The sequence below is a fragment of the Biomphalaria glabrata genome, chromosome 7, assembly GCF_947242115.1.
Source record: "Biomphalaria glabrata chromosome 7, xgBioGlab47.1, whole genome shotgun sequence".
In the NCBI taxonomy this organism is placed as follows: domain Eukaryota; kingdom Metazoa; phylum Mollusca; class Gastropoda; family Planorbidae; genus Biomphalaria; species Biomphalaria glabrata.
This window is the reverse complement of record NC_074717.1, coordinates 1,922,373-1,935,184: the sequence shown is the minus strand read 5'-3', so window position 1 is coordinate 1,935,184 and position 12,812 is coordinate 1,922,373. Positions and strand designations below refer to the sequence as shown.

The following is a 12,812-nucleotide window of genomic DNA, read 5'->3' as shown; positions in this document are numbered from 1 at the left end:
TTGGCAGCTGTCTATCCGCACGTATGATGATGTACTGACGTGACCTCACCTGCTCGCGCGCGCTCTGCTAGCCGCGCCCGGTCACTGCCTCCCCCCCCCCCCCCTTTCTCTCTCTCCTCTTTCGTATATTCAACCACGGGAGTTTTTTTGGTCGTACATAACTATTTATAGAAGCTTTGCCGACACTATAGGATCCAGCCAAGAGAGTTTTGATCTGGACATCGTTTATGCTCCGTCACATTATGGTCTCGAGCCCTCGACTTCGACTTCAGTTGAAAAGTATCCGAACGGGGGGGAGGTGATTACACGAGGACAACGATCCTATGTGTCCGCGCGTGTTGAAAGGTAGGGTACGGAAGAAGGGGGGGGGGGGGATAGCCACCGGTACGGTAGGAGAGAAAAACTGGCTCGGATAACTAGGGCGTTCGAGGTCATTAGGGCCCGAATGCTCCAACGCGAGACTAGCGCCACTACGGTGGTGTTGGTCACCGACTCTCGCTCCAGTCTCCAAGTTATGGGTGGCGGCGGGGGAGGGTCGCCCGTAATAGAAGAGGCAATCGGCGCCGCAGATAACATCCGCGCGAGCTATTGGAGCTGTCGTTTTTATGCAGTGGGCGCCTTCACATTGCGGCGTGAGGGGCAATGAATCGGCAGACGCCCTCGCAAGGGAGGCTGCAATGGCAGCCACACACCTCGAAGCACCAAGCACGTACTTACAAGCAACGACACAAATCTGAGCACTCATTCATGAGAAGTGGTTAAAGTCCTGGGAGGAATCCGACAGAGCACGTGGTGTCTGGCAGCGCATGCGTCACCCAGATCGCGACGATCCATGGTGGCGACTGAGGAGGTCAGAGCAGTCAATAGTTGCGCAGTGCAGGACGGAACATTGTCCTATTGGGGCATACTTTGCCCGGTTCCGCACTAACTTTGACTCCCGATGCCGTCACTGTGGAGAGAGCGTCGAAACAGTGTCGCATGTCTTGTACGAGTGTCCCCAGCTCCGCGAGCTAAGGGGGAACTTGCCTGTGCAGTCACTCGACTTGTATGGTAGCTATGAGGCACTACGCCGGACGGCTAAGTTTCTTGCCAGAGCACTACGGGAGGATTAGTCCTTCCTGCTCTGATTTTTCAATAGGAGTTCATCTCAGGCTCGGACTCAGTAACAGAATGTAATACTAGTGGATTTATGAAAAGAGAGGGGGCGGTAGGTGGAATCGCTACCCACCCCCAACCTCACATTGTTAAACAAATTTAGAGTAATTAGAGATGGGCAAAAGTTAACTAAAAAGTTAGAAACTTTTAGTTTAACTAAAAAAAAATTTATGAAGGTCATTGTTTAACTGGAAAAAAAAGTTTAATTAATTTTTTTTAGTTACTAACTAAGGAGTTTAATTAAAATTTGTAAAACTTTTCAACATGTGGTCAGGGTTGAAACGCACTCCCTGTTTTCTGGTCATGTGATATCAATAACTTTGATTATCAAAAAAAAAATGATGCAGTTAACAACTATTTAGACAGTCTGCATTTGAAGAGGGTAAAGTAAGATCCTGGTAGAAGTTATGGGAGTAAATATTTGCACTTGAAAGTAGCAGTATTATAAAATGTTAAACATTTTTTTGCCAAAAGCTTCTATGCAGTATTATGAATGAGGTTGTTCCGAATTTTTTAGTGAGCCTCGTGGAGGTGTTTAATTTCTGTTTCTAGTGGGAATCTGATTAATGAGTTAGGTCAATATTAAGTGGTTTTAATTAATTCAGTTGCGGCAAACAATATTTGTTTAATTGCAGGAACATTAAGTACACCCTTTTATAGTCTGAAGGCTTATTATTGAGATCTATTAAGTTAAATCAACAGATAGGCCTATATAGATCTAAAAACATTAGGGTAACCAACTCTAGAAAAAAAATCTTTATCCACACCCTCTCTGACCATAAAGTAAATAGACTGTGTCCAACTGATTTTAACAGCCTGGTCAGCTAGACATACACATGACCACGTGTAGGCCAAGTGTATTGTACGTGTGTAGTCGATAATACTGTAAGACTACCCTGCATTAAGTGTTATGCAATAGTGTTTTGCTTAATGTGGAGAAGTCAGACAAGAAAATAACACACTGGCGTGGCTAGTCAAGCATGTTCGTAGATATATCTTTACACTAAAATAGTTATACACCCTCCCTGCCCAGAAAGTAAACGTCCTTAGTCACAGGCAAACTAGGCAGCCCCCTTGGCCTCCGAATGGTGAGGGGTCTCGTAAAGGATTCAAAGAATTGTTTTTTTAGGGAATTAAATCTCAAGCAGAACTCTATGTCTCTATGTCTTCTAGCCTAGCTCTAATTTAAAGTCTCTACTATGATTCAAGGTTTATCCACAGGCATTTAGATCTACTTGTTAGATTATATATGTTAGAAGACCAATGTTTCTTCCTTGTGTTGACATGTGGTTATTTCTAGTCTGCTGATCACGAATCGTCCATGAAGCACAATAGTGCCATCGGCGCTATGTGAATTTAACTTATTCGCTGATTTTGATATAGATACAGGTGATACAGAACAGTTTATAATTCATTGCATATTTTAGGTCTTGATTTTTTGCTTTTCTATTTTATTTGAGGCCACACTATTCACTTCGCATTGGGCATCCCTATTCGTTTTACCTCCAATTACGTAAGGCATGGGCCCTGCTTGTAGACAGTAGACTCCATTGAGGACTGCCAGCTAGGAGAAAGGAGATTACGTCATCACTAGATCTGTGTCAGCTTAATAAAATCAATCTATCTTATCTTATATGATACAGACGAATTTAGGCACCGGATAATTAGGCACTCTTTAATTAGCGACCTTAATTTTGAAAATAATGTTAAAATGTTAACGTATATTTTATCCTTAGTCTATGGACTATCGATGACGTTATAATAAATAGCAACTATAACGATTCTAACTAAAGAAAAGCTGACAAAATGGGGAAAAATGACAATCACGAGAATGTGTGGAAAAAATGACTAGCCTACTGAGTTTTTATATATACCTCACAGGATTCACGGGAGTGGAGGTAGAGATGATTCTCCGCTCATTGCTTCCCTCCATCACCACCCCTAAGGTTGACTGGTGAGTTTTTGAAATTGATGATTATGCAAATTGTGTAAATATTAAGTTACTAGTGTAAATACTTTAGATTAAAAAGTATATAAAATATTTTTTTATTATGTCGAGGAGTGCTGGGGATAAATATAATCGCAATCGCCCTCTGCTTGTGGAAAAGGGAGGGGTCGTGCTTTTAAAATGGGATGGGCGGGAGGGGGGGGGGACACACTCCCACTCAAATGAGAGGATTTCTCGCAGGTAGATGTAAACTTGGTCGTAAAAGTTACGTAGTGAATCTACCCTTCTAAAATAAAATGTTTATTTCCTATACCAACACGAGTCCCGTACTATGTTATTGTTCTATATATCTCTCAAAGTCATACAGTATAATTGTTCCAAAGAAAAATAATTAAACATGTAAATATTTTAATTTAATCAATATTTCGCTTTGCATGGTGAAGTAATAGATTTTGATAGATCTAATTGTTAACCAAATATTTTTGTCTATTAATAATTTGATAAGGAGACAAAAAAAAAGAAGAAATAAGCTCAAATTATTGTTAACATTTTATTTAGACCTTTATTGCAGCAAATAAACGTAAAAAAAAAACACATAAGTTGACAGCATAAGAGCAAAAAAAAAAAAACTCTCTTTAAAAAAAAAGTTATTAAAGGTTCAATACAGCTAAGGGAGATCAGTATGCTTAAAAACATGGAATGGAGAGTCTCATAGTGGTCAGTGGAGATGACTTCTTCCTCGTTACTGATTGATATGTAGATCTATTTATGATTTAGATTTATGTATTGTTATTAGAACATTTTGGTCTGAAGACTTAGGCTAGGTATATACCTATATATAATACTATAATCTAAAACTCTAGCTAGATTCTAGTTCTAGATTTAATCTATTCTAGTTTCTAGATAGTATATTGTTTGATTTGACTCCTGAAACCCAGCCTACTACAGTAACTACTAGAGATCTAGAAAAAGTTCTAGTAGTAGTAGATCTATAATCTATAGTAGATTCTTATATTAGGCACACCGTATTCGGGAACTAGGTCAAATTTTTATTTTATTTTTTTATTTGGTGACGGTATAACTTACAAAAAAACTGAAAGCAGATTCTTATTCTGCAACTAAAGGACTATAAAAATAGCTGTGTTTCTTTGAATTACCACTCATAGTCAAGATTTTATTTTAAACTAAATCAGGTCACTTCATGCTCCTATAAAAACGCAGTTTTTGTGCTTTCTCTCTCCTTTAGCGCACATCGAGCACCGTTAAGAAACACCACTATTTGGCACTATGTTATTGCTAATAAATTATATCTGTGTTAATTAAAAATTATTTAGATTGTATTAAAAGAAGTAGATTCACTTCTGCAATATGTATTTATAGTATATTGCCTCTCTCTCTCTCTAGATATATATATATATATATTATTATATATATATATATATATATATATATATATATATATATATATATATATATATATATATATATATATATATATATATGCCTACCTATATAATCTATGTGTAGAAACAGACAGAAATAAATCTATATAATTATAGATCTATAAATTAATTATTATAATTTAATAAACATGATATTTTCAACTAGGCTACATGTATTCTCTGTCTCTTTCTTTTAATTCCCATCCAAGGACCCTCTTCTTTTCATAATTTGGATGTTCGTTTTGTTACACCTTAACATCCCCTCCCTCCCATAGATGCTTATAATTCTTTTCATGACTCTCTCCCCCTTCCCTCCACTGCCTGTATGATAGGTTGTGACACTACACGCTTAGTGTATATCTCTCCTCACCACCAGCGTTCGCCTAGCGTGATCACCTGCAGTGGGCATGGTCTCTGGCTTCGAATTAGCAGCCCGCACTTTTTCATTCATAAATTATATATTCTAGATATTTCGATCTAGGTCACATTTATTTATTGAAAAAAATCATAGATTTATTAATCCCAATAATATTTCTTATTACGATTTTGCCTTGTGCACTATAGGAGAATGTGTTTAATTCATTATTATTCATTGAAACACCTCCTTTTTTAATTTTATTTAACAGCTAACAGTATGAATGTGATTGGAATGTCTTTCTAAAGATGTTTCGAAGCTTATTTTGATAGATCCACCAGCTCAAACTCAGATCAAACAGGCTCATAATATAGTCTTCATCCCTTATATGGGTATGAATTGCCGGGGGAGGTTTAAACAATAGCTTTACATACTTGGTTACCGAGAATCTAAAAAACTGCCATCTGCTTTGGAAAAGTGGAACAAAAATACAGGAACTTATCTAAAATTGGACATGCACTGTCCCGAAACATCGTTTTTAGCTCCAAACATAAAAACAAGTTAATTATAAACAAAAAAAGCGACGTGTTTCTTAAAGGAGAATTCGATGAGCTGTGCCTAATATAAGAAGCTACTATAGTAGTAGTAAAAAAAACTAGTAATAGTAGTTACTAGTAGTAGTACACTGTGACTGTACAGGCTTAGAGTTTAGACTTTAGAGGCTACACTACAGTGAGTATCAGTGACTTTTACAGTGTAGTGATGTAATGTTACATGTAGAAAATGTTAAAGTGAAGTGTGTAACGCTAAGTTACTGTGCCTGTGGGGTTTGTTCCCCTCCCCACTATAAAGTAAAGGTAAAGAGAGTTGTTTTTTTTAAAATTGTTAGTTATAATAGATAATATTATATATTTGATTATTTTTTTTTTTTCTTTTTGCTATTTTGGAACAGGGTATTCAATAATTCATGAATCAAGCTTGATGTTCATGCAATGCCTGTTGCAGTGTAACATTAATGCAGTGTAACATTAATTCTTTCTCTCCGTAATTATTTTCCTCGTTTCCGATATAATTATATATAATTCTTCATTTTGCTCATTTGTATTTCACTATCCTGTTATGATTAAACTTCAATAACTTTTTTGTTTGTTATCAGAAAATGTTATATTTGGTATTGAATTCTAGGAGAATGCATGCTCTTTTTTGCACAACACAAATTAAAGTTTATAAATCCAAAAATCTATTCTATTCAGTTTAAAAGGGTCAAACAACGTTGGCATCGTCATTTAGGAGAGAAAGAATTTTGTAACTAATTTTGTGTAGGGGAGCTAAGTTGTAGATAGTAGAACGTAATCATCTTCTTTTTTGATGTAATGCTTGTAATTGACAAGATAGTAAGTTCTACAGTTTGTTGCTGCCTTTTTAATGCTCTATGCTGATGTGTGTGGCAGGCCAGTGATGTGGCAGACACTGTCCATCAAATAATCAGTGATGGGAATTTTCTGAAAATTTGCACAACACAAATTAAAGTTTATAAATCCAAAAATCTATTCTATTCAGTTTAAAAGGGGTCAAACAACGTTGGCATCGTCATTTAGGAGAGAAAGAATTTTTAAACTAATTTTGTGTAGGGGAGCTAAGTTGTAGATGGTAGAACGTAATCATCTTCTTTTTTGATGTAATGCTTGTAATTGACAAGATAGTAAGTTCTACAGTTTGTTGCTGCCTTTTTAATGCTCTATGCCAGGGGTTCTCAACCTGTGGATCGCGACCCCCTTGGGGGTCAATTGACGATTTGCCAGGGTCGCCTAAGACCATCGAAAATAGGGATAGTTATTGTCTACTCTTCTATTGCTGTATGTGTGTGTTGGGGTGGGGTCGAGACAGAGTGGGGGTATATAAAAAGGGGTCGCCGAGCTTAAAAGGTTGAGAACTGCTGCTCTATGCTGATGTGTGTGGTAGGCCAGTGATGTGGCAGACACTGTCCATCAAATAATCAGTGATGGGAATTTTCTGAAAATGTATTATTTTATTTTTATTGTACCAAACAAAAAATGAATGATACTAATCAATAAAAAAAAATAACCAATTAGTCAATTAATTATTATCAGTGAATTTGAATGATATCAAAAAAGGGAAATAGCTTTTAAACATTATTATTGTAACTGTACTCTTTCCCTTAGATAAGCTTTGCTTTTTATTTGTTTGTTTTAATAGTCTCTAGGACAGTGTGCTGACATTGTGGCCCAATTAATTGTCCTTGAAAGCTGATACATAACACGACTCTACCTTGCTATATAACCTATACATTAAAACATCGGAAGAAAGAAATGGATCAAACAGATGTGTTTGCACGGCAATGTGAAGAACAAGACTTTAAGGTGCCAAACATAAAAATTGAGGAGATTGAAGATGAAAAATCAGCCCCGTGTAAACAGGAAATAGAAAACTATGCCTGTGCTCAAACTTCAGATTCGATCTTAGGAGATCAGGTATTTATTTACTAACATAAAATGCTACACTTCATTAGCTTTAAAATGTATATTGAATAAGGTATTATTTTCTGTTCCACTTTGAGAGTGAATATTTATTGTCTAGCTTGCCTAAAACTGTCAACTTATTTGTAAATGCCATGAACACTATTTAGATTTTCGAATCAAATGAAAATTGGGATGAGCAAAACTTGCCCTTGAGGAGTGTCATCAGAGAATGATGATGCTCTTCAAAGTTACCTACTTGATTACAAGTAACAAGGTACTAGGACCAGGACACCCATTGAAAGACAAAATGTATGATTTGTTTAATCTGCAAACTACTACACAGTTCATCAGATATTGGCATTTAAAACCTAATACTTGATGAGACACATTTCGATATGGAATAGTTTTTGTATCAACATTCCAGCACCAAACAAAAACACATTCATAATTAAAATGAATTCTACACTTTTAAGAACAAGACAATTTGTTCAGATTAGTGGATAATAGAGGAAATCTTATCCTATCTTATCTTATCTTATAAAATACAAACGTTAATTCAAAAACCAAATGATTGCATCCTCTGTGTGTTCCTGGGTCAATCTAGCCATGCATGTTTTAATCAAGTTCTTAAATTTTGCCAAGTCATTGGTTTTCCTGGCTGACTCAGGAAACCATTCCATGATCTAATAGCACTAGAAAAGAAGGAACATCTGTACAAATTTGTCCAAGCATATGGAACAAGGAATGTACCTTTATATTTGTCTTTCTGAGTATTTTATTAGATTTTGTTTTTGTATTTATTTGCAGATTATGGTTCAGTGTTTTATGTATAATTATTACTTTACTTTTGAGTCTTCTATATTGATTATGGTTCAGTGTTTTATGTATAATTGCTGCTTTACTTTTAAGTCTTCTATATGTAATGGTTTTCAAAATTTAGTGATTATATTATAAAGGTGTTACTAATCAAATGTGACAGAAGTCACCACATTCTAGATAATGCCTAGGCAAGCTAGAAAATTCTAATAGAATGATGGATTTCCTACTTTATTGTTTAAGTGAATATTTTTTGTTGTTTCAATTTATTATTTTGTATTAATTTATGATGTCACAATTTTTTATCTTATAGGAAAGTGCTGTAAAGCAAGAGATAGAAAGGAATGATTGTACAACTAGTAATAAGCCATGGACCTTAGCTTCAAAACTACTGGAAGTGTCAATGAAGGCAGATAACAGACTTAGTCCTGTACCCATCATAATGCCCAATTCTAAACTGCTTGGAAACATCCCTGTCCCAGACGTGTCTGTGAGTCCTGTGCCTAACATAATGCCCAATTCTAAACTGCTTGGAAACATCCCTGTCCCAGACATGTCTGTGAGTCCTGTGCCTAACATAATGCCCAATTCTAAACTGCTTGGAATCATCCCTGTGCTAGAATTGTCTGTGAGTCCTGTGCCTAACATAATGCCCAATTTTAAACTGCTTGGAATCATCCCTGTGCTAGAATCGTCTGTGAGTCAGGTAAATAACTTTTTACAAATAAAAGAACAGAAATTAATACTGATAGCTAATTTTGTACTTACAGTAACTATAAAAATATGGAAGTGCACCATTTACTAAATATTAAAAATATACATTAGGTAAGGGATTATTCTTTTTTTAAAGGATAAAATAATAATAAAACAAATTTCATTTCCAAATTTAAATTAGAAGTAATGATTTTTTGAGTTAATAATTCCGACTTTATTGTTAATAATAGAGTATGCTATAAATTCATATTTTTATTTTTCATTTAAAAATAAAATAAAATAAAAATCAAAGACACAAGCACCCCTTTTAGACATTGCAATCTTTAAGAGAAGATGATGATAACGTCCTATGCATCATGCATCTAGTCATGCATGTCAACAAATGGCTTAACTCTTTCTCTCTGTAATTTTTTTTCTCGTTCTGATATTATTATTAGTTTCGTTTATTAGTATTTCACTTTCTTGTTATGATCAAACGTCAATAATTTTTTAGTTTGTTATCAGAAAATGTTACTTTTGGTATTGAATTATAGGAACATGCATGTTCTTTTTACACAAAACAAATTAAAGTTTATAAGTCCAAAAACCAATTTAGTTTAATGGGAGTCAAATCAACGTTGCCATGGTCAATCAGGAGAGAAAGAATTAAATTCTGCCAAGTCACTGGTTTTCCTGGATGGCTCAGGCAACCCATTCTATGCTCTAATAGTACTAGGGAAGAAGGAGCATTTGTAATAAATTGTATTAAATAATTATACAATACAGACAACCTTCTTCTTCTTCTAGCCAGCTTAAGTGCTGCTGAGCTGTGAGCTCTTTTGCAGACAGTGCCAAGGAAAAATAGTGTGCTGTTTTCTTCAGTTGTTCAGCACTGCCGTTGGTGTTGGTTATGTTGGGCTGTAGTGGAAGTAGGGTCTGCCTAAGGTGGATTAGGGAGGGGCATTCAAAGAGGATATGGTTTACGGTTTCAAAGGGGTGGGCGCAGTGTCTGCAAAGGGGGAGTTGTGTGGAGTATTTTTTGTTCAGGTGGTAATTTAATAGTGGTGTGTATCCTGTTCTTAGTTGGAAAATTGTAGATTGTTCTTTGCGGGGGAGGAAGTTAATACTGTCCAGTTTGTTAGGCGTAGTCATTTCTTTGTACATGGCTCTGCCTGTGTTTCCTGAAGCCCATTGGTTGAGCCACTCCTCCTTGTGATTGTTGACTAACACTGACCTTAGGGTGAGGTAGTTAACAGGTCTATCTGGTTGTTCCATAGATGAACCTGCCTTTGATAGCTTATCTTCCTTTTCATTTCCCATGATGCCAATGTGTCCAGGGATCCACTGTTGTGTGATATTGATATTTAATTTTGATATCATCTCATGGATTATCACAATGAGTGTTGTCAACTCTCTTGGGCTGTTTGAGGTGCTGCTGTTAAGTGCTTGCAGAGTAGATTGGGAGTCTGTAAAGACAACAATATCTGATGGTGGTTGCACTCCTTCATATAATTTGTTTTCCACTGTCTGCAACAGACAACCTTAAAATGTCTACAATAATTTTACTTTTACATAATACTCTTCTGTTTTACATGTTAAAAAGAACTCAAATACTCCGTGGGGTTTCTGAATTTTTAAAATCGTTTTGTCTTAAATTCAGTCATGAATCAGTATCAAAAATGTATTATAACCAGCATAAACTATGATGATACAAAATGGTCCTCATGAATGTAAAAAGGAATGTTAAACCTCATGTTGGTAGACCTATAAATGCTAAAAAAAAACAATTAGGCCTATAGTTTTTTTTAAATTTGTTACTTCTATCAATTCATTTTTTTAAAGTCAGGGTAGAGCCAAGAACTAATAATGATACATGTAACCACTATTTCAAATGGAGTTTGTTCCTCTTTTGGAATACACATAAAAAAATCAATTGATAAGTAGTACTAAATGAATAAATTTAGAAACTTAATTTGACTTGACAAATGTTATCTCTAATTAAGAGCAAATTTCGAAAGTCTTTAGCTATGTAAGTATTGCTTTTTGACCCTTATGCTCCTATTTCTGGTTCGGATAAACCCTTCCCAGGCCATAATAGGGATAACCCTGAATGAAAAAAAATCCTACAAAATAAATGTTTTGAAAAAATAATGCAATTTAAGATCTAATACTAATAAATAAACAAACAACATTAAAAATAGAATGATATGTCTAGTTTAAAAAAATATATACTTTTAATACCTTTAGAATATAAAAAAGCTTCAAAAATACTCATTTTCCCAGGTGGGGGTCTTATACACTGGGGCTATGGGCCAGTTTGTTTGAAAAATTATTTAATCAATAAAAATCACAGTTTGAGAAACGCCGGCCTCTGGAAATAGCTTACATTATTCTAAACTGAAAATAAAAAATTGATTGTTGGTCTAGATGTGGCAAAAACATTTTCTTTTTATTGTCCATCTAATTATTTTAGTGACCTCATTTTAGTTTTAGCCATCTACTGTTCACTGAATTATAATCTCTTAACAGATATGTTATTAGTAAAAGATTTTTTTAAAATTGAAAACACGATGACAGTTATGGATGCTAGCTGTATCCAACACGCCGAATACGGCAATATTTAACGCGAGTTGAAGTATCTTGTAGAATAAAATTTAGCAGAAAGATAATTTAAAATCAACCAGTGCAATAAGTAATTATTTCTATGTGAAAATGTTTATTAAATTGAAATAATATATATATATATATATATTTTTTTTTTTGTTCAAGCAGGTGCAGGATATCAAATCAAAACAAGAAATAACATCTGAAAAATGTGCACTTACTACAAGCAAACAAAAGAACAAAAACCAAAACCACCCCAATGAGACTATTTTAGGAAAAGAAATTCCAGTTTCTTCTAATCAAGAAAGAGAAAAGCAGCTTTGTAAAATATATCTAAAGGAACATTCTGACTCTTCATGTTTGAAACAACACCAAATAGATCATGCTCGGGAGATGCCTTACAAATGTGAACAATGTTTTCAACAATTTAATAGATCTTCTGATTTAACAACTCATCAGCGAATTCATATTGATAAACCTTTCAAATGTCGAATATGTCTAAAAGAATTTTCTCACTCTTATGAGTTAAAAACTCACCAGCGAATTCATTCTGGGGGAAAACCTTTCAAATGTCAAATATGCTTGAAAGACTTTTCTTGGTTTTATAGTTTATATGAACACCAGCTAATTCATACTGGTGAAAAACCTTTTAAATGTCAAATATGTCCGAAAGAATATTCTACGTCGTTTCAATTAAAAATGCACCTTCCAATTCATAATTGTACTAGGGAAACACCTTTTAAATGTCAAATATGTCTAAAAGAATTTTATACATCTTTTGATTTAGAAACTCACCTGCGATTTCATACTGGTGAAAAACCTTTCAAATGTCAGATATGTCTAAAAGAATTTTATACATCTTCTTATTTAAAAATTCACCAGCAAATTCATACTGATGAAAAACCTTTTAAATGTCAAATATGTCTAAAAGAATTTGATAGATCTTCTGATTTAAAAACTCACCAGCAAATTCATACTGGTGAAAAACCTTTTAAATGTCAAATACGTCTAAAAGAATTTTATAAATCTTCTGTTTTCAAAACTCACCAGCGAATTCATCCATACATCCACTCCAGTAGCGCTACAGCTCATGGAGGGCTCTGGCCTCCTTTAAAACAACCCTCCATTCAGATCTCTCCTGGGCCTTTCGTCTCCATGCCCTAACCCCAAGCTGTTGCAGATATGCCTCCACATCATCAATCCACCGCATTTGGGGTCTGCCTTTGGGTCACCTGCCTTTTTGTTGTTGCCTGTATACAATTTTGGCTCCTCAGTTATCTGACATTCATGGTGACCTGCCCAACATAGTCTGTTTTTTT

The 12,812-nt window shown here is 35.0% G+C and overlaps 1 protein-coding gene across 2 annotated transcripts in view; it reads left to right on the top strand.

The window, feature by feature from the left end:
- The first annotated feature begins 3,880 nt into the window (after positions 1 to 3,880).
- LOC106055084 (zinc finger protein 345-like) overlaps positions 3,881 to 12,812 on the top strand; it is a 71,610-nt gene continuing 62,678 nt past the window's right edge. Inside the window, exons 1-3 of one of the 2 annotated variants that reach the window (XM_056034547.1) lie at positions 3,881 to 3,927; positions 7,118 to 7,392; positions 8,510 to 8,902. In XM_056034547.1, the coding sequence (XP_055890522.1) occupies positions 7,231 to 7,392; positions 8,510 to 8,902 (555 nt within the window). In that variant the 5' untranslated portion in view covers positions 3,881 to 3,927; positions 7,118 to 7,230. Of the gene's footprint in view, positions 3,928 to 5,014; positions 5,758 to 7,117; positions 7,393 to 8,509; positions 8,903 to 12,812 lie in introns of those variants that run through there. The other variant, XM_056034546.1, reaches the window with a different exon arrangement.